At 49.5% G+C, this 22,269-nt stretch overlaps 1 protein-coding gene across 4 annotated transcripts in view; it reads left to right on the top strand.

The window, feature by feature from the left end:
- Window positions 1-22,269, top strand: part of MN1 (MN1 proto-oncogene, transcriptional regulator) — a 111,039-nt gene that overhangs the window by 26,106 nt on the left and 62,664 nt on the right. Inside the window, exon 2 of one of the 4 annotated variants that reach the window (XM_074606066.1) lies at window positions 20,881-20,992. The exons of 2 other annotated variants lie outside the window; for them this stretch is intronic. In XM_074606066.1, the coding sequence (XP_074462167.1) occupies window positions 20,881-20,966 (86 nt within the window). In that variant the 3' untranslated portion in view covers window positions 20,967-20,992. Of the gene's footprint in view, window positions 1-9,713; window positions 11,844-20,880; window positions 20,993-22,269 lie in introns of those variants that run through there. One more of the 4 variants, XM_074606065.1, reaches the window with a different exon arrangement.

Genomic DNA, 22,269 nt, shown 5'->3' with positions numbered 1-22,269 from the left:
ATGTCAAGGTGGCAATTTAATGCAGAACATTTAAGTAGCATCTTTTTTCAATTTTGGCCTGTCCTGAAATAATACTAGACAGTGTCCAAGAACTGGTTTTAGTTAAATGAGGGCAGATTGAACAATTTCATATGACTTCCGTGCGGGCAGAAAATTCCACTTTGGATTTTATGAAAAACCTTCTATTTGCTCGTGCATTCTGGCTGTCGAGAGATGGATTTCGCATGGGCTGGAGTTGTGCGTAAAGCTGCCATGTGATCATTTGCGTGCGTATGAAATAAATTTGAAAGTATTGGGTGCAAAGCCCAGCATTTCCTTACTCATCACGGATGTGTGGGTTGTTACCATCGGTGAAAACAGGCTCAAAGCGTTTAGTTAGTGCAAGTGAATGATGTATGCCAACAGCAGAGAAAACATGGAATCAGTCAGCCAATATTCACTCCTACTGTGGAGTTCTCCTTTTCGCGTTACGTGCTGGTTGCAGAGGTAGGGACATGGCTGAGACCTCTGCAGTCCTTTGGAGGGAGGGTTAGGAGAAGCTGTTTGTCCCAACACTGGGTCCGGGTGTAAATCTGATGGAGCCGGCAGGCAGGATTTAGACAGTTAACTCCTTTCTGAGATGAGCAGAAGAAGAACTTGGGTTGTTTTGCAGGGTGAGGACAGGCCCCAGAAAAACCCTCAGAGCTCCCAGAGGATTCACTGGTCCGAGATGGCAGCGTATGAGCATGAGGAATGCTCAGTTGGCAGTGCTGGGATGGGTTGTAGTTGCTGGACTCCTGTTTGTTTTCTGTTGGAAGCATCCAGAAGTGGTTTGACTGTTGATGGCAGTTGGTTTGGTTTGATTTTTAAAGCTGTTTTTCCTCACTTGGGCAGGGTTGTAGCTTCTCATGCCGTGCAGAGCTTAGGAGAGCATGGTGGGTGGTGGTGGCACTGGGGGGAGCCTGACCGGCGGTTCAGAGCTGTATGGTTGGGTTGGGTTGGCTTAGACCATGGTTGAAAGTTTAGCCATCAGTAGCTCAGGTTTCAGGGGCTGTTACACACGAGCCATGGTGTCTCTACGCGGGAGAAGGCAGGACCAGACTAGCAGAAAGCAGCACTGCAGCGCTGTCGTTGTGATGGGACCTGGTTTGCAAGAATGGTCTTGTATTATGTGAGAACCAAAACCCCAACATCAGCCTCTTCGCAAGGGGGGCAGGCAGAACTCCCCTCTGCGGTTTGCGTATTTTGCAGTAAAGCCAGCCTGAGAGTTAATGTGTTAAACTGAAAAGAGGAACTGGAGGGAGCCAAAAGAGAGGAAGGATGTGAGTTAAAAACAGTCCGTTGTCCCCGTGGCTGTAGCAGGGCACAGGAGTGGATGCTGTCCCAAGGTATGGAGCTTCTGGATTCCCCACCAGACACAGGGCTTATGTTTCTTCTCAGAGAGTCATAGAGTTGGAAAGCAGTAATTTAACAGTAGCTTCCAGAGAAATAAATAGGTGTAGGCAGTTTCACGCTTTCCTGTAAAACCACGGACGTGAGTTGCTCTCCTGCTGGGCAGTGGGCAGCAAAGTGGGGAGCTGTGGGTTCCCCCTTTGTCGTCTCCTCCCGGCAGGGTGGAGGGAACATGTTTTTTAAAATAGCAATGTCTTTCTCCTCATCCACACATCGTTCATTCTGCATCTTCAAGGTCATGCTATGTGTGAGATGACAGCCGCCTTTTCCACTGATAGGGTTAGCATTTTTCCTACTTAACGGTGTTTTCACCAGTTTCTTCAGACACGGGCATGTGGCTAACAGTCTGAGTTTGTCCTCAAGTGATATCCGCCCCCGCTTGCTGCTGGAGCTGTAGGGTAGGACACTGCGGTCTGACTGTAGCCCTACAGCCGTAACAACAAACCCTTAACGCTGCCGTGGGTTTGGGCAGCCTCCCTGTCGTGGCACACGCGTCCTTCCATTGCTCCTGGTGAAAACAGGAGCATGAAAAGAGGTCAAGGGAGGAAAAAGAAAAATATGTATTCGCAGCAAGCACTCTGTGTCTCTTGTTATCTAAATTCTGTGCGAGCAGCGAGTGCCGATGGAGCTCCATGCCAGCTCTGAGACCACTGAAAGCAAAATAAACATCTTTGCAGCATGGGCTGATACACGCTCCCTTCAGAGTCGCAGGCACCTCCAATTAATCATGCTGTCTGTGCAGGAAGAGGCTTTGAGGATCAGGGGACGTTGCCAGACCTGATGGGCTGAGGGACTGGTGGGCACCACTCAACCTTAAGGGTAAACATGCCGAGTTCCCAGCCCGAGCGAGCGGGGATGGCCCTGCCTTGCTCTGCCTTCCGGTGAGTGGTGTCTTGTCTGTATACAGCTTTAATCCTGGCTCGCGGGATATATTAGCGGTGTGGGACAGTGCTCAGTGCTGTGCGCACGCTTTCAACTGAAGAACCTTCCCTCCTTTGTGAGAAAGGCTTTCACGGTACAGCTCAGCTGGATGGGTCTCGGCGATAAACCTATGGGCTGACCAAGCCAAATGACTTCTTGAAATGTTAATGAGTGAGATGTGGCTGATACCCCGGAGTTGGGGTATCCCTGCACAGCGCTCCTGGTCAGCAAAGAGGAGAATCGCCCGGTCCCCGTTTCGGCTGTGCTCGTCATTAGGAGTCCTTGGTGCCAGCACTTCATAACCACAGATGCTTCTGACTTTTCCTTTAATTTTGTTCATATTGAGGCGGGTAGCATCTTTAAGCATTTTATAGGCTTTAAAAAATGCATGAGTTGTTACACACAATAATTGACGTAAAATCGGAGTAAGAAGGCGGCCTCAGTCATGGAGCAGATGGGGCTTTTCACTGAGCACCAGCAGAGTGCCTGGTGCTGCCCAGCCCAAAGCCAGCGGCAGCCTTCGCCCCGGGGCACTAAAGGAGAAGAGACAGATCCACCCCGAAGCGGGGTGCGGGTTGCCAGAGGTGAAGAAAACTGAAAGTGGTGCCAGTTTTAGGGAGAAAGCAGGTGGCAGGTACCATGTTTGTGTTTATAAACAAATGCGAAAGGTTTGCTTACTTGTACTGCTGGGTCAAGAAAATGCCTTTGTCTGGGATTTTGTCAGCGGTGCCTCGGTGAGGGAGGAAATGGCTCATTTGTTTATCAACACAAATGAGCTAGTTGTGTTTAAAAATACAATTCTAGGAGTAAATTAATCTGTGGAGACTAGGTCCGGTGTGCAGGGAAACATGAAATGTTTTCAGACCTTATTTTTCTTGAAAACTGAAAAAGATGATTCTGTAGTGTGTACAAATGCAGAGCTATGTGCCTGAACCAATATGTCAAACTGTCATGTGGGAGATTTGGTGAAAAACATCTTGTCCTAAGGGAATAATTTTAAACACTATATGTAGGTTTGCTGCCTCATAAGAGATCATTACTCAAATCTATTCCCTCTTATGGTAGCTTGGCCTCTGCTTAACGGGCGCAGAGTGAACAGAAGCTTATTAACGCATCCTTTAAGAGTGGTTATCAGATGGTAGAGGGGAAACTGATCTCTGACCAGGGAATATAGTGGTTTTGGCCAAATCCTCTGATCTAGCCTTAACAAGATCAGTAGCAATCCAGGGGCTTCACGCTCGGCTGGCCATCGAGGGCGGCGGCGGCGGGGCCACGCTGTGCGGGGCGGCCGGACCCTGGGCAGCGCGGGCGGCTGGAGCTTTGTCAGAGCCGGTGAAGAAGTGTAAGGGACGAGCCCTGGGGCAAGGAGCCGTTCCAGGGATCTTTGCCTCCTGTTTGTCACTTCAATCTCGAAGGAACGCTGAAATGTGGAGTGGAACCCATTCCCAACCAGACCCCTGCCAGACTGTGGCTGCACCCTCACTCCTGCTTGTCCCTGCCTCTCGTTCCTGCTTGTCCCTGCCTCCCGTTCCTTTTGTTGGCGGTGGTTTTGGCAAAAATGTGAGGAATGGCATGAGAGGCACCTGAAGAGCAGCATAAACTCCCAGTGCCTCTGTGTAGCATCCACGGTTGCCTTGACTACACACCATCCCTCCCCCAATTCATCTCCTCTCTCACGAGACGATGCATGTAAGGCGTGCTAGCATTGCAGGTGAACTCCTTTTTAATGGGATTAGTTTACCTAAAAATAGGGGCACATCTGGGTTTGCATAGTGCTTGGTGGGGTCGTCACAGTTAAGAGAACATGTTTATTTTTAAAAAACGCATAAGGAGATGCTACATGAGAGAAGAGGCTTTACAGAGCAGCTTAATGTGGGATAAGGAAAAAGGAGGAGTGAGAAGGAAGCTGGAGGGAATGAAAGTGTGTATATATGATGTGTTAGGGATTGAGGAGGGTGTCAGGATCTAATCTCTCTGGAGAGAAATGTGTTTTTCCTGGGCTGATGTGAAAAAGCGGTCTGTAGCGTGTGCGTTGAATTTTTTGGTGGAGCAGAACTGAACTCCCGGTCTCCTCCCAGTGTCCCCGCTGCGGGCTGCCGAGGGCTGGCCAGGCTCCTGCCTTAGTCACCCTGCTGCCGCTCGGGCTGGGTACACAAACGAACAGCAGCCTTTCATTTTCTGAGGGCGTGTGTGCCTTTGCAAAGTAGAGCAGAACGGAAGAGCAGGTCCCTAAATGTGCCCGGTCAGAGCAGCGGGTACGGGGCACGGGAGAGGGGCTGGGGGAGTCTTCCACGGGCCCCGCGTTTCTCTCGTCGCTTGTTTGGGTCTTCACAATTGAAATACGTTTGTGTGGGTAAAGCCTGTTCAAAAGCTTAACGTGGAGCTTTTGGCTAAAAGCGAACTTTAATATTATTTTTTGAAAAAGGAAAGTTTTTGTAGTCTTTTGGGATGTGAAGCTGTCTGTGCGTGCATCTGCCTCTGTACGGGAGAGCAGCCCGGCGTTTTTGTCCCGACTGCTTGATAACAATTCTTACAGTTGCTTTTGTATGTTGTTATAACTGATGAATGTTACCAAACTATTCAGGGAATAGCTCAAAATATTTACCTAAAACACACAGCTTAAACTGCAATAAACAAACTTGCTGGAATATTGGCTGAACACAAGCATGTAAGAGCTGTGAAAATGGCCGGACTTCATTCACTTTCATGTTCCAATGAATGTTTGCAAATATTTCTTCGCTGTAGCCACCCAGCTCTTCCAGATGTTATGGCTGGCTCTTGGAAGTGCCTGTGTGCAAGCTGAGCTAATAATATTAATCAAAGCTCGTGTTAACTTCCAGGGCATTCAGTGATTATTGCAGGAATTTTCTCTGCTGTGAGCAATTTTGCGCAGTTGGCTGGGACAGGCAGTGGTGGGCTTTCCTCGCCTTTATCTTCCCCTGAAATACTGGGTATGGGTTGCTGCTCTGGACAGGAAAATGGTCGGATGGACCATTATAATCAAGGTAAAAGGAAGAAATAGTTTCCAGTGCTAAAAATTTAAGCTTGATCCGTACAGTAGCTGGCTTCTGCAGAGCTTTTTGGGGTGAGGATATTGTTACGCTTGAGCCGTTTCCAAACTCCTTTTGGTCTTTGGTCACTTTATTGCTTTGAGTTTCATGCCTTCCACGTGAACACGTTGTGCGCTTACATAGGGCGTTTTATCACTTATCTTTACTTCGGCATTTGCCGTTTCCAAGGGGCACACACTATCCTGCGAACCGGGTAGTTTTACTTGCAGCTGACCCAGGTTCTGTCGTGTCACGTCCTTTGGTTTGGAGAGGAAGTCTCCACCCAGACCATCTCGAGATCCTGCGTGTGGAGGATGGCTCTTATTACAAGGGTATTGCTTTTATTAATAATACAACTTTCTTGCAGTAGTCGCTAATAGAAGGCAGTTGTGCAATTTCAACATAATTTGTTTGAAAATTCCTTGCCTTCAATTAGGTGTACTTCATGACTGACAGTGATTTATCTGAAACTTGGCAACTGCGAGGCAGTGACGTGATGACACCATCTTGCATTACCTGACTAATTTTAACCTGCTGCGTCCCATCAGTCTCTACTGACACCACCTCTCAGGACTGCCTGCGCTGCAGAAGGCGGGTGCTGGTTTGAAGGAGGCAGAGAGACAGCGAGGAAGGCTGGCGAAACACGTCTGCTGGGAGAGTATTAGCGTTTTGGACAAGCATCAGGCAGTATCTCCTGCTTAAGAACGTAATTCTCATCAGGTGGATCACTGCAACTAATTTTTTAATACAAAGGGTTTTTTGGTTTTTTTTTTTCAGAAAAACATCATAGCTTTGTCAAGGTAGAAATACAGGAAAAAAGTAAATTGCACTGAATATTTCCCTACGGGTTGGCTTCGAGCACACTTGTGCCAATGCATGCCTTACTGCACGCTCTCATCCTCGTTCTGTTTCGGATTCAAATGCATCATTTTCTGTGCTCTTTAACAGGAGACCACGAGAGCTTGAGCTCCCACAGTGGTGTTGAGTTAGGCATCGTGTGGACGGTGGCAATCAGTATTACTTCGCAAACTTAGGATCGGGTCCTGCTCACCTCCTTCGCTTGGGGTTTCCTCAAATCCTGCTCATCACTGCAGGACAGATGTTGCATTGATTCCTTTATCAGTAGTTTGCTTACGAATTTTATCCACAGGAAATGTTTTAGAAATTATTTACTGATTTACAAGTAAATAAGCCTAGTTTATTCTTTAGATGCTTCTGGCATACGAAGTTCCTCACTGAGTCGTTGGCCGAGGACCCGATCCCTGCTGGGTGTGAGTGCAGCCATCGCTGCCAGCGCGGCGCGGTGAGCTCCGGCCCTGATCTGGGTCCTGCTCTGGGAACGTGCGGTCCCTGCCGCTTCCGTGGGTGTCCCTGTGTCCTCAGCCCAGAGGCGGGGCTGATGGAGCCCGGCAGTGAATGCTCCTTGCAGAAACGCCACCGAGATCCCCGGGCCCCTCGTGGCAGCAGCTCAGCACCGGGACTCTTTCCTCTTTCTCTGCGGTAGAGGAAGAAAGCTGCTGTCACACAGACTAATCTCAAGGCACTGGCTTTTCCTGTACCGAGACCAGCATGTCCTGTACAGTCAGAGAGACCTAAGAATAAAAATATCGGGTAGTGTGAGCAGTGTAAGGGATGTGAACAAATACACATTAAAAGACCATTTCCCTTTCTCAATTCTCTGTGATCCCATTTGAGTTCTAAACATTTTATAAATAAAAAGCTATTATATTTACATCCAGGATAGTAAGTTTAAATTGAACACTTCATAAAATAGCATTTATTTAGGGAGTCTTTTTTTTTTCCCCCTATGATTTTCCTGAAGTGGCACTATCGTGTCAGCGGGGGACTCGCTGGTCCGCGCCCCCGCAGCTGCTGGCTGTGCGCAGGGCTGCCGTGCCCACAGAGCGCTGCCCCTCCACCAGCTCCGCAGCACCCACGGGTCCCTCCTGCTCAGGGCCGAGGTGGAAACGCTCCCCCGGGGAGGTGAAAACGCTTGTAGTTCTTCAGAGGCGGCTGCGGAGTGTGGAGGGTCTGGGGGGGTGATGCTGCTCAAGGGTAGCAGGGGGGAAGAGTAAGAGTTCCCGGCACTGGAGCAAAGGCAAAGGGTGCTAATGCCACTGAAACTCTGCGTTTGGGTATTACACAGCGAACTCCGCTCGGTGCTTCAGCTCTGCTCCTTGGCACTGCTTATTTATCAAAACCTGACTAAAAAAACCCAGTGCCAGTTACAGGGGACTGTAATCCACCTTGGAGTTCAGAGAAGGTGAGCGTCTTTGACCTGCGGATGTTGGATTCTTTGTTCGAGCAGGGGGTGAGGGTGTCCTGCAGAAATGCAGTCCTGGAGCGTGGCTGTGCGGGGCTGAGGCGTGGAACGGAGCTTTGTGTTGATTTTGCACATGGTTGCGCTAAAGCAGCGCATGGCTGAGCAGGCAGCAGCACCGCGCTGCGCTCCTTCTCCCGTCATTTACAGCATCGCATCCCCGGGTTCTAATTAGTTTCTCTATGTGGTGTTGTGATACGCTTTTGAATATGAGCATCTCTGACGTCCTATAATCAAGCATTGAAATAATTTTCCAGCTTAAATCAGGAACTTCCAGATTACTTTAAGATTATTTTTTAATCTCACCGTGATCGTGTAACAAGCTGTTCAGTTCCCGTTTTGTATCTGGTGTAGCGGCTGGTTGAGTGAAACAAATGCAACTTGCTCCATGAAGTGTGATAAACCCGCACTGCTCGGCTTTGTGGAACATAGGAAAGATGAGGTGAAGAAAGGTCTTAAGGAGGTTAAACATTCACAGCCATTTTCTGGCATTATTTGGCACGCTCCAGCATCACCCTCAGCCCTGCGCGATGGGAGCTCTCAAGGGTGCAGCAGAGAAATCACGGTCCCTGTGGCGGGTCCGCTCTTACCGTTTGCGTGCTGGGTGAACAGGAGCGAAATGGTGGGTGAGGGGAAACGCAGGCTGCCTCTCGAGATGCTCTTGGCTGTTTTTCTGTTGTGCTTTGTGCCGTTCCTCTATTTACTCACCATTTTTATCTCACAAAAAAGCCTTCCTTCCAGGGCTGAGGCGGCTGTTTGCATCAGCTCGGCAGAAGGAGCGGGGTTCCCGGGGGTGCGTTAGCTCCGAGGGGGTTTTCCGAGTTCCCGGGCTGGTGGGCCGGCTCCCCCTGGGGAGAGGGGAACCAGCCCCAGCCTGCGCCGGCCACCGGGCTGCCCAGCCCCAGCCGGCGGGGGACACAGCCGCTGCCTTGTGTTTCAGAGGGGTGCAAGAAGGACCCCGTGCAGGGACTTTGGGGACGTGAGGAGTTGCAAGGCGAGGGATGAAGTTTGGGGGATTTTGTCTTTGAGCTTTTTTTTTGGTGATTTGACTATGAGCAGCAGAGAAGAACTACAGAATTGATTGATTTCAGCAAGGAAGAAGGTGGTAAAGGAAAGATGTTCTGGATGCACTGGGCAGGGAGAAGGCATGTGCACCAAGGCAAATTTTGAAGATGAGAAAAATATATTTGCGACAGAGGAGGTTGCCTGAAAGTACTAAGAATGGAAGCAAGGGAAAATAAAGGAGTACCAGTGAGAATGAGTCATGAGTACGTAGTAGTATACTTTGGAAGGAACGATTCTAGCTGCTCTTCGTATTAACTGTGAAATCCAAAGGAAAAAGGCCTGGGACGTTGTGTAGGATGTTTAAGTTAAACTCTTTAATTTCTGTGGTTAACAGAAACTAGTAGTGGCTAAAGATAATGTAAATTCCTAAAATGGAGGAATTGGAAGAAAAACGTTATCATGGTATTCCATTAAAAGAGGCGATCAGGGAGCCCTGTACCCGTGCGAGGCCGATGATGGGAATGACCTGGAAGACACGGAGGGTTTGGGGCTGGTTTCTTGCTTGGGGAGGTGTCAGTATTGATTTCAAATACTGGGGGGTGAAAATTCCCAATTGTGCTGCAATCCAGGATACTCATAATCAGTTGGGTACACATCCCCTGCGTACAGACCTATTGCTGGTTTACTTTATTAAAACAAGTGCATGTGAAAGAGAATATTTTTGATGTCTTTCTGGCACGGTGAAAAATCAGCCGGAGAAGCTTGCTGTGGGGTGGGATGAGGGAGCTGTACCAGTGGCGGCGACGCCACGTCCCCGAGCTGGGGGACAGTGCGGGTGCAGGAGCCGGGGCACGGGCTGGCGGGGCAGAGGCGGATGCGGGGCCACGGGGCCATCTCTGCTCCCTGCCTGCCATCGGTCGTTGCGTGAGCGCGATGGGGTTGCATCGCGCGGTTCTCCTAACGCTCTCTCTGTGACCCCTTTCCAGCCCACGACCTTCCCCCGAGCAAGACCTCGGCCACGGCGCAGACCGGCAGCCACCTGCAGTGCCTCTCGGTCCACTGCACGGACGACGTGGGCGAGGCGAAGGGCCGGACTGCGGTGCCGACGTGGAGGTCCCTGCATTCGGACATCTCCAACAGATTTGGGACTTTTGTGGCCGCCCTGACTTGAACAAAAGAAATTATTTTTTTTCTCTTTTTAATTTCAAAGGGCCGCTACTGCTAGGTGGACTATTTTTCTAGGTTGGTACCTGCTTAGTGGCATATGGACTGGAAAGGGTTAATTTAAAGTAAACCTCAACTTTTTTTTAATCTTCTGCCACAGTATGTTACCAGTGTTAACCCTTCTGCAGTTAGCACACTTTTGCTTAAGATTTTCCTGCTAGACCACTTTTTCCCATTATTCTGTAACCTTGGCATACATTTATAGATGAGGCCTTTTCCTTTTTCATCTCAGCGTATGTCCAAGTCACGTATGTCATAATAAGACAAAGATCCTCCTCCTCCTCTTCTTCCTCATTTGCTTTGTTTTTCTTTTTTTTTTTTTTTTTTTCTTTGTTTTGCTTTGTTCAGTGCTTATTACGATGGTGATCCTGAAGAACAGCAGTTCAGGAATAAACGCCGGTTAAAGTGAAATGGTCATCATTATATTATATATTATATTGACACCCAGCTTTTGCCAGTCACATACAAACCAAACAGTTAATGCTCTATTGAATATTCAGGCAACGAGCCTGCCCTTTCTGGAGAAAATGATGTTCTGTTGCTAATAACGTTCAGCCTCGGTTGCTCTCTGCCTCCCTCTGCGAGGCGAGGACGCTCGTTCCTGTATTTACCCTGCTGAAGCCCAGAGACGGAGCTCTGTCAGGAACAGGCTGGTTCAGACACAGCCGGGGAAGGTATAGAAGAGATGTTTTTCTAAATAAGTCGAACAGGAAGTTTACTTTATTATTAAGAGTCGTTATGTCCTCCACCGAATGCCCGGGCTCCCTCTCGGCTTGCGAGGAGGAGCAGGGGGTGCTCCCCAGCGAGGCCACAGCCTCCTGGTCCTGGTGATGCTCCTGCCAATCCCACTTTATAACTGCTGGAGGAAAAAAATCCCCCGGAGCCACTGTGCGCCTCCAGCCTGGGCTGTCCCGAGGTGTCCCGCTGCAAGAGCTGGCACCCCCAGCGGGGCTGGGTCCATCGCCCGCTGTGGCCAGTGTCCCCAAAGCCCTGCCTGGTGGCACTGCCGCACCCTGCCCGTTTTTCACCCATTTTTAGCTGAAGGAAGATGCTGTTGATCGAAGCAGGACGCAGCGTCCTGTGCATGCAGCCGTCCTGGTGCAGTGGCGGCGGTCAGGGGACGGCCCGAGCAGGGGAGTGCGGGGGGCTGTATGCCCACGGTCAGCGTTTCCTAATCTGCCAGGTAGGGAGACCCCCCGTTAGGCCTCCCCCCCCCCCCAAACTCATTTGAGGCCCCGTTTTTGCCATGCGTTGAAGAACAGCGTTACTTAGATGCACACAATAAAAGGAAAACCATACTTTCCTGCTCGTGATAGATAATACTCATTCGAGAAGAAAGTTGGAAGCAAACCAGATAAAAACACGACTGACGTGATGATCCGACACTCCTGTGGTTTTACGTAAATGTCCATTATTTGTGTGTCCTCTGTGTAGAGGGAGTGCGAGCCATCCCCCCCGCCCTGCGCAGCCCGGCTCGCTTTCCTCTGCTCCCCGAAGCTTAATAACATCACTGGAGATTTAGGTTTTAGCTGTGAAATAAAGGTCGGCCTCTCTAGGGTTATTTATTACTTCTGTCATGAATTCACAAAATGTGTCCCTCCTCAAGGGATGGAGTTTGAAGACTGCTTTGTGTTTTATCTTCGATGATTGTGCTGGGCCTTTAATTATTTTGAAGTAATGTTCTCGGTAGACACCAATGGAGAGGGAATTCTGCCTAAAATGCCAATGGCGCGGGATGGTCTGAAATCCTCTCTCTCGGTCATATGTGGCTTCAGAGAGACTCGCAGTGTTTGGAAATGTTAGTTGAATGTGCTCTTATTAACCATGCATGGATTGATTTCCTCTTACCGGTCTGGTCAGTGACTTGACTTTGGATAAATTTGGGAGCTTTGAAACGTGATTTTTCAATATTGTTTTACTTTGTGTTGAAGTTGGAGCTGCCACGAGGATGAGGATTTTTGCCCATCCTGGAGCAATTGGCTGTGGAGCTGCTTCACGCCTTCTTGGTTTGAAACAAAAAAGATGGGATGTTTCGTACCTTTGTAGGTGTGTGCGCTGCCGAAAGCTCCGAGCCCTCCCCTGTCCCTGCAATGAAATATCACTGTCCCCAGTAAAATACCTCCTGGTAGAGTAATAATTTTCAGCCCTCACTCTGGAAGATGCCTCTTTGCCTGTGATTTCTGAAGTCCCGGTTCACCCAAATACGTGTTTAACTTTTAATCCTGTCTAGCAAAGTGCTTGGGGGCTCTGGAGCGGGGCCGGGGCTGCCGTGGTGGGTTCCCTCTGCAGCTCCCACCACTTCCAGCCTGGTGGGGCTTGGAGTAACCCCAGCCAAACACATGCCTAGACACATGATACCGCGTTCCAGCACTTGCAGCTGAAAATTTAGAAAGAGTTCATGGTCTGATGGCATTCCTGCACCGGAGTGCAGGAGTGCAGCCGATGGCTTACTTCTTTGTTTTTAGTTTTTCCTGCTGCATTCAAGAGAACAGGTTTTTCAGGCTTCCTGAGGTCAGGGATGCACACCCTGCACTACCGGGAAGAGACCTCTCGGTGAATGCTGCACCAAACATTTCAGATGGCTTTTAAAGAGAAATCCTCCTTAAAGTAGAAAGGCAGTGACTCAGTTGGTCTCACCGCCCTTTTTCTTCTGGTTTGCTCTCTGCAGCGGGTTCTTCTCTCCTGGAGTCCACTGGGGACTGGCTTTGTCACTTGCTCATAGAAATACAAAGTGGAAGCAATTCCTCAAAAACCAATGGAACCCCAGCAGTTTTAAATCCTATGAAATGAGGGGGACGGGCTGTACTGGAGCCGGGATCGTGTGTTTTCAGCTGCCGAGCGTGGGAGTGTGGGAGCTGTGGCACCGCTGGGTCTGCTCCCACATCGCTGGGCTCGTGAGGTGGATGCAGTGGGAGGACAGGATTTTTAGGTAGTGAGGAGTTAAAATCAGCAGTTGACCGTCTTCTGGGCCTTATTGTCCATGTAGTCTTGCTGAGTAATATGGTCACATGCGATCCTTTTGCTAACCTCCTATCCATTTGATCTTGCTTAAATTAAGTGACATTATCAACCGAGCAAAAGGAGCCGATGCAAGCTCTCCCCGGGGCAGCAGTTAGCAGCGCCAGGGCCGACCTGCGCTTTTATGGTTTCTTTGCTTTTTGCCAAAGATCAGAACAGAAACGGTACATATGACTGACCAGGACAAGCTTCATGCTCATAACCTGGTGTACTTGGTACTGACAGCAGATGCAGAAGGCTAGAGCTTTGTCACGAAGCTTGTGTTGCCTGCAGTAGTTTCATTTTACTAATTTTCTCCATTAATTTGACATTGAATGCACTGATTTTTTAAATTATTTTTTTTAACGTATCTAAACTACCAGCGTAGCCCCATGTGGTAAGAATTGAAAAGATTTAATTTTGTGAACAATAATACTTCCAACCCAGTTGTGTTGGAGAGCTGTAGGAAAAAGCCAGTTGTGCAAGAGGTAAGTTGCGCTCTTCCGTGGAAGGGGAAGCTGAGGCACAGCCGGCGTCGGCTCGAGCCGGGCCAAAGCCCCGTGGGCGGCAGAGCTGAGCGGTACCCGAGATCCGGCCTCTGCTCCTTGCTGAGCCGCGCGGCTCCAGGCGTGCTTCCTTCAGAGGATGAGCCGGGGCGACAGAGAGTGACATTTATGAGCAAATTTTCCCCAAATGACTGCGTAAACCCAGAATAACTTAATCTCGCGCCTGCTTGTCCTACAGGGCTTCCAGACAGGGGGGAAGAAGTTGTACCAAGAAGTCAAAGATCTGTGGTAAACGTGCCATTGAGATGTGCACAAACTTTGCTATATGTTGTGAAGGACAGCTAAAATGCGGCTTTTGGAGCCTTCTCCCTGCCTTGCCCGGCAGTTTGGGGTCTCCCGCGCAGCCCCCGCTGCCTGGGCACGGGGGAGCCTGGGCATCACTGACCTCCTGACTCCTTTGGTATTTGTTAGAAGAACCTCTGCACTTAGTCTTGAAGGTAAAATGTAGTAGCAAACGGAGCAAAATCTCTCTTGCATTTAAGTTGGGAGGAGGGATAAAATATCTCTTTGCCAAAAAAAAAAAAAGAATAGGCCGTATTTATTAAAAGACTTGCAAATTTTCTCCACATCATTTTTTCCCTAGGGTTACTAGTTCGCTGCTATTCTAGCTCGGTTATTCAGTGAGAGAGGGGTTAGGCTCATTTTTGTTTAGTTACGGTGACTTTTATCAACGAGGTAAGGATGTCATGGTGTGGTCAGGGTGGAAGGGGATGAGCGTCAGAGTTGTGTCATCTGGGTCATGGAGGGAGCGGCTCCAGATACCGCACGTCTCGGGGTCGTTCCGAGGCTGCCTGCCCTTCCCAGACCAGGAATCGGGCTGAGGCTTCCAGGCACCACCAGTAAGGCAAACTGGTCGCACCTGTGGGAAGGAGGGAGAGGGTGAGGTGAGCCCAGGGCAGCGGAACGCGGCGCTGCTGGGAGGGCGGGGGGGGGCGGGGAGGGGAAAGGCAGACAGAAGAAACAAAACTGGTAAATTTTGATTCTTTTTGTTAAGCTGCAGTGTAAGGTTTTCTCAACTACTAGATTCACAGCTGTTCAATGGATGGTGTATAAGAGCATAACCCATTTTTATAGAATTGTTTCTCCTTTATTGCTTAAGGCTAATGGAGGAAATAGTCTAATTTTGTCTTAGAAATTCTCTATTAAAATTGTTGGTTTGAGTCCATCCGCTCATAGATTCTGACTGATGAAACTGCAGGCTGTGATTTCCAGCAGTTATAACTTTATCACTATTCACTACCCAAGAATATTACAGCTTTAAAACAGCCTTAAGCAAAAGGATGTTATTTCTTTGTACTAAATTTGGTTAATGGAAAAGAAAAAAAAAAAATTCAAAACACTGGTAATCCGTACTGCATAGCAAACTCTTCTGAAAAATGTTATTGCACATGTAAAATATGAAAACTTGACTCTGCTGTGTGTTAGGCAATCCTGTAATCTTTTTTTCTTTTTTTTCTTTTTTTTTTTTTTTTTTTTTGATTCTTGTTAAATTCATTTCTTAAATGCTTGGTTGGAAGACTGTGACAATAGCTCATGAAATTGAGTGTTATTTTTCTTTCTTTTTTTTTTAAATATGTAAAGTGCAGTCTTCTGTATTCATGCATATTGTACATATCTGTATATGTTTTACTGAGCAACTAAATAACAATAAATATGATGTTAATGGTGGCTATTGTATATTTCATCACATGTTTGTTAATTTTTGTGCTAAGTCCCTTTTCCCCCTAAGGTGTGAAGAAGCGAGGGGTTGCTCTTCACGTACAGGTAAAACCCTGAGCCTTGTGATGATCAGGACAAATTTTGTCAGTTTTCTGGGGAAATCCTCCCTAAAAAACGGCTTCCCCGGCTGCTGTACTGAACGGGGCTCGATGAGGAAGGACAGACCCTCCCGGGAGCAGCTGAGTTTCGAGGAGGCTCCTCCCTGGCTGCGGAGGATCCCTGGTACCAGAGGAGGTTCCTCCTGGCCTTGCTGTAAGCCGGAGTGCTGGATCTTCCGCAGCACGTCTTCTGGCGAGATTTTTCAGCTGAAATCTGTGAATAAAAGGTAAACAGGCTAGAGGTCTTACAAAGATTCTTAAAAAATCCTTCATCTCTGTTATTCAAATTTCAAACTCTTAATCCTTTCCCATTCCTGCGAGTTCTCCAAGGAGAACTTTAGGAGAAATGTCGTAGGGTATTTTACAAGGCAAAAAACCCCAAAAAGCGCAATAGCCCAGGCAACGTTCAAACATGTCGTTTTTGAACTGAAGAAACAACCTTTCATATCTTCTGCGCTCGCAGGAAACACGGAAGGGGCGCTCAGCCTGGCGTCGTTTTCTCCCTGAGTTGGGCGGGCGCCGGGGAGCGGGACCCCGGGGAGCGGGATGCGCGGGATGCTGTGGAGCGCTCGCAGCGCAGCCCCGCGCTTCCCGGGGGCAACGGGCCGGGCCGAGCCGCTGCGTCTCCCAGGCAGGTGGTGAGCTGTGCCCGCCTCCCAGCAGCAGCGCTGTATGCCCAGTTAGGGATCCAGTAACTCATCCATAATGCACCAGCACACAAACGAAGTACCAAGACATTGTATTCCACCCGATCCCTCTACGTTTTTTTGTAACATTGAAAGCACAAATGGAAAAATGAAACTGTTCTGAGGGCCATTTCAAGTCTGTTGAGGGAGAAAGCTTTGCTTAATTTTCAAACCATGCTTTTAATATTCTTGCAGGGACAAAAAAATGTATGGAAGAGGAGCGCAATCTGCTTTAACGATGTGAGCCCACCTCTCCTCATGGTGGCTGGGTATAGAAGTAGCAGACAGAAATCTGTTGAGGGTGGCTATAAAAAGCTATTTTGGTTTTGAAACATTAAATATGGTAATTATATGTTAGATACTTTGTATCTCTAGATTTAAAAATAAGTAACTTGCTTACTTTTTTTTCTGCGTGCAACCCTTCTGAGAAGTATATCTGTTTTCACAGCTTTTTGCTCCTTGCTGTGTAAGTAGCGTGCATGTTTTTTGCCAACTTTGAGCTCAAAACCATTGAAATTATAGAAATTACTTTTTCAGTATTCGTGTTTTTTAAGTTTGGACTTCTTTTTCACCCTGAGAGAGAAATACAAGCAGCATTCCCGGCAGCTGTGCAGTTCTTTCTTCGCAGTGGAAACCACAGAGGTTGAGACCTTCCCCTCTCCCCGAGCAGCCGCCAGTTCCCCCGGGGGACCTGTGCCCGGTTTGGTGGCAGGGAGCTGCTGGTGTTCCTCACTCTCATGGTGGCTCCCGACCCCTCTCCAGCCCTCCCGGTTGGGAAGAGACGTGATGGTGACCCCCTACGTTGAGACCGTCGGGACCCTCTCAGCTGCGGGTTCAGTCTCAGTCACTTTGCCCAAACTCTGTCTTGGGATTCTCTGGGCGGCCTCGGTGTGCCCTCTCGCTTTTGCAGCATTTCTCTTTCTCCTCTTGTCACCTGTGGCTCTGGAGCTTTGTCTGGAGGGGTTGGATGTTCCTGCAGCATGGCCGTGGCGGTGAGAGCCGCGCCGTGGGGCGGCTCCCCGAGCGCTGCTCCTCTCTTTGCCCCAGTTATTCCAGTAAAACCTGCCAGGAGCTCTGTTAACAGTTGGATTCATGCGGCTCCTCCGGTGCGCGGTGGCTGTTCCTGTGTGCAAAGGCTCCTTTTGCTGCCGGCAGCAGCCGGAGCTGCCCCTCCTGCTCCAGCGATGCCCCTCTCCCAGCTCCTGGCCCCGAAAAGCCAGCAGGGGCTCGCTGTTGGCTGTGCATCACGTTAACAGATGAAATAAACTGATTGATCTTTGATTTCCTGCTCTTTGTGCCGGCTTTACTTGTCCTCTGGTAACGTTGGTGACCTCTGGTGATGCTGGCACGGTGTTTGCTTACCCCCGACACTTGCCTTCGTGCCCGGAGCTCTGTGCTCAGAGGCTCGTTCCTGGTCTGTGTCAGTGTTAAGCAGGGATTATAGTTTATTAACTAAAGAAAAGCAAGTAGTTGGTCAGAGAGCTTTTATAGTTCTTGCTCTCCTAATCGTTGTTCCCTGTGCCCTGAGACTGTGCCGAGAGTTGAAATCTGGCCGTAGCCGTGTCTCTTTTCCCAAGCCATTTAACTGATTTAATTATGTCCTTTGAGTTACTTTCTGCACGAGGCTTTGGCATTCCTGTCACGGAGGAGACCCTATAAATATGTATTCTATGTGCAGCACTCAGGGATCCATCGGCGGCGCAGCTGGATCCCGTGTGCCGAGATCTGCCCGGCCCCTGCCGAAAGCTGGGGACAGGAGTAGTCATGCTGCAGTTTGGGCAGCTCAAATTCAGCTTTTCAGCGGGGCAGAGCATGTGGCACGGCTCTCGGATGGGTTTGGCCGTTAGGCGTTAGAAGGCGTTTGTGTTTGTGGGCTTCTGCGTGTGACTGCCAGAGCCAGTGAAACCCCCTCTTTCCAGGTGGTTGTCTGCGCTAGCTGCTTCCAGAGCGCTGCTGATTTTATGAGGGTATGGCAGAAGGCATCGCTTTCCCTGCAAACCAAAGTAAATAAACAGAGGAATGGAAATTTGGGTCAATGACATCCTTCTGGCTCAGAAACTTGTTAGAAAATGGAATTGTGATGGTTCTCTTAATACGAATTGAGTATTTCCAAGTCTCGAAGCTACACGCCTGAAGCAGTTACTTCCCTGTCTGGTGACCAGAGTTTGTCGTCTCCCCTGCAGTTTTAGCTTTTTTAGTTTTATGGCCAATAACATCGCGTATATTTTTCTTGTAAAATGCCTGAAAACTCTTTGCTCAGGTGAACTTGGTAGCGCTGTGCCTGCTGGGCAGAGGTAGACGTAGAGGTGACGTCTGTTCTGAGCCCTCCTTTCTGAGACATTGCCAGAGCTTATTAATGATAGTGCAGAAAGTGGAGGTGACAAGACCTGAAGAAAATCATTTAGGTCATCTTTGGTTAATTAGTGCAGGATTGCTCCCTGTTCTCTAATTCCCAGAGCTCTGACCAGCGCAACTAAAATTGACAGACCAGTGGGGGGGTCTTAACCTTTTGGTTATAAAAAATAAAAGCAACCAACCAAACAACCTTTTATCCCCATCTGCCGAGGGCGGATAATGTTTGAAATGATGGAAGGGGAAAAGAGCCCATCGGCCGCACAGGCTGCGTTGGAATTACACCACCTTTTTCCTAGCACTTGTAGACAGCGGTGGGTTTGTGGATGTGACGAGCCCAGGAGGGTGGGCGTCCAGGGAAGCTCCTTGCGGGACCTCGATGGCCTCCGGTCCTGGGATGGTGCGTGGTGCCCGGGTGGGATGCAGGAGGTGGGAACAGAGGCTCCTTCCCGTTCTCACTTGGCTTTGGACACGTAGTCACCGCAAGGCCCGTGAGCCATCGCTTAGCTTCATTATCTCCTGTTATATCTTGCTTATATCACCACCTGGGAGACTGGCACACGGAAAAAACCACGAGCCCCAGGTAATGTTTGCTGTGCCCTTTTCGGGGCTAATGTTATTAATCCACAGACAAAGAAGCTGTTGAAACGTCACCCTAAATTTGATGTTAAAACATTTAATTTCAGGCTCCTTCTCGAAGGAGGCTGAAAAGTTTGGTGTTATGAAGGCTGATGTCCAGCTGAAACGTCCTGGAGGGTTTGTAATGCATCGGGGTTAACTGGCAGAGAATATTCAGTGCTGAGCTTCAGGAGGTGGGAACTTTTCTCAATTTCCTTTTATCCTCTGCAAAATGCCCCTCTCTCCCTTCCCCCTTTCTTCCCCCCACCCCCTTTTCTCTTTATAAAGCTGGAATTCTTCCAGACTCTGCTCTGGGCTTGCAAGAAAACTTTACTGTGTAAATTTGCTCTTTGTGTTGGGAGTCCTTTGTTTAAACAGCATTGTGAGCTTGCTGGGGAGGGATGGAAAGAGGGGGAGCTGGGAGGAAGAATTTGAAAAGCCCTGACCCCTGATGAATAAAATCCAGCACATTAACACATTCTTCAATAAATTCATGATTGCAGATAAGGTGGGAGTCCCCAGGGCCGGGCTTTTCATTAACCCCCTGCTGGCTAACCCAAACAGACGGCAGTGTTTTGTTAGCGCGCTAGGACAAGCAGACCCCTTTTGTGGCGGAGGGGCCGAGTGCGCATGGGGAGATCTCCTATAGGAAGCCAGGTTACAAAATGGGACTCTATTTCAGAACAAACTCCTTTTGGTTAGTTTGATGAGATTACAGAAGGGAAAAGGCTTTAACAAGGGGCTTATTGAAGCTAAGTAACTGTTCTGAATACAGTGAGGACCAGGGCAGAAAACATATGATTCCCAAGTAAATAGGCGTCTCTACAGTATGGCTAAAACAACAAAGCTGGACATGCCCAGCGCGGTTATTATGCGGCGTGCGGGGACGCTCGGAGGTGTGAACACGTGCGGGACTCCTGCCGTCACCTGCGCGTGGCACCGGGGCATGGCCCGGCACCGCTGCGTCCCTCCCTGCCGCTTCGCATCCGTGCGCCGCTCTGGTTCACAACGGGCCGTTCGCCCTCCGGCAGACCCGGGTTGTGAGGGTGCCGGTGGCGGAGAAGGGCTGGCGGGGCCCACCACTCCCTCCGTCGCCTTCTGCCCGCACAGGCCTTGGTGTCACCCGCCAGCGCAACGCGGCGGGCCAGCCTGGTGGCCCTGCTCCTGCTGCACGACACTCAGGTCCCCTCCTCGCTGCTGCCGGCAATCCTGCTCCCCGCCTAGCAGCGCTTGGGAAGGCATATGTCCATTTGTTCCTGCACTGGGATTACCCTTTTGCTTGAGTGCTCTTCCTAGTATTCATGTATCCAAAGCATTTTTACAGAAAAAGCTGCGCTCCTTCTCAGACATCGCCATGGGGCATGAGGTGAGGTGTCAGGCCCAGCACACAGTCCAGCCCCACACCCCCTGTGCCCACCGTGCCCCTCTCTGCATCTCCTGTGCCTCAAAGGCACCCTGAGAGCGTATGGCACCCCGGCATCCCAGCATCCCGGCCAGCTGCGCCGCACTCTGCAGGATACTGGGTTGGAGAGACACATCCGCTATGGCCTCGGTGCGAGTTGCACCTCTGGCAATGTCGTAGTCTTTGAAAACTTATTTGTTCTTCGTGTTTCCATGTGGAAAGCCTTCTCAGGAAATATTTTGCTTTTGTAGAGACCTATCCCCAAAAATGCCTCCCTCCCATGCTAGGAAGGTCTTCTGGGTTGTTTCTTAGAATATTTACATTTTTAAGTGGTCTGAATTCTGTGGCTTGTGCTCCCAAGTCGTGGTCTGCCAAGCAATTCGGAGTGTCAGTCAGCCCAAAGAAATGTGTTTTGGGATCAAACCCAGAAAAATCATGAGTTTGTCTCAGGTTCCTGCTGCCTGCCAGTAATAACGCTGTGCCTTTCTCAGGCTGCCGTTGCACGAGGCTGCCCAGCTCCCTGCGAGGCAACGCGCCCGGTGGGGGACTCCAAGCAGCTCACGCCCAAGTCAAGTGAATCCTGTCCTTCGGGAATAAAACCAGGTATTCTGCATGGGACCCCGGCACACCTGCATACAGAACCAGCTGTGCTCTGGCGTGCACCGCTCCTGCCGTTCCCATGCCGCTCGCGTGTCCTGCTGGAGACAACGTTCCTCCAGCTGGAGGCTGCGGGTAGCATCAGCCCTGGCAACCTTCTGACCTTGCAGACCTTGCTGCCTTCTGGTGCTGCTTTTTTGTGTGCAATTTCATTTACCTGTGATATATAACATCAAATTATTTCCCGTTGCTGCTAACCAAAACATTTTCTTAATTCCCATGGAAAGTAGTTCCTCTCTTTCAGAGGAACTGAAGGTGTTCCAGACCTGACTGTGCTCCTGACCCCATCGGCATTGCATCTCCTCTCGTAAATGCAAGGGAACATCATGCATATATGTGGTTGAACCTCCGGAGGGAAGAGCAAGGAATGAGTTACCCTTTCCTGCAGCTCGTGGCAAGCCCACATGTACGAGTGCCATTCCTGCAGCTCCAGAGAAGGCAGCCTGGTCGTGGGGAGGACCAGCGGGGTGCCAAGGCCATGGCGGGGTGTGAGCATTTTGGGTTGAGGAGATCTTGGCTCCTTCTGTGTCATGGTGGGGCTGAGAGATGCTGGATTTGGATTGCAGCAGCAGTGCCCGTGCCCCTGCGTGTGCCAGGCTTTGTGCTGTGCTCCTCGCCTGCTCTGCCGTGATATTGGGCAAACGGTTGGTGATTTAAGGCTGAAATCCCTTATGAGCAAATACCACGTCTGCCGAGGCCTTCTCTCCCAGCAGCTCTGTGAGCAAATGCAGCAGGGGCTGCTTTTCAGGCTATTTTAAACTATTCAAATTTCCAAGGTTAATAAAGATAGAGAGATGTGTGTTATATTTGTAATTAAATCAAACGATCTCAATTCGTGGACCCTCAAGGTTCCTTATTCTTGATGTGGGGAGATTAGGAGTTGCCAGTTTCCCTAATTAACGGCTGATACCCTCAGCTCTGAGATCTCCCCGTGTCTAGCACAACGCTCTGCATGGCTTTCGGCCTGAAATAACCCCAGCAGCTTGTGCCGCGTGTGAATAACCTCCGAAACGTGTTTGCCTTGTAAGCGTGATACACCTTATCAAGGCTCTCGCTTACAAGCCCTAGTGAAGGCAGCCCATTGTGTTGAGAGATTACTGCTGCTTCCATGCAATTTAATATTTTACCATTGCTCCGTCTCATTGATGAGAAGCACCTGGAAGAGGAAAAACCTGGTTGTTTGTGTACACAGAAACGGTGAGCTTGGCCTCCAGCTTTGGGTG

Source organism: Larus michahellis, chromosome 13, assembly GCF_964199755.1.
Source record: "Larus michahellis chromosome 13, bLarMic1.1, whole genome shotgun sequence".
Lineage (NCBI taxonomy): Eukaryota > Metazoa > Chordata > Aves > Charadriiformes > Laridae > Larus > Larus michahellis.
Note: the sequence above shows the minus strand (reverse complement) of the source record. Positions and strands in the feature narration are given on the sequence as shown.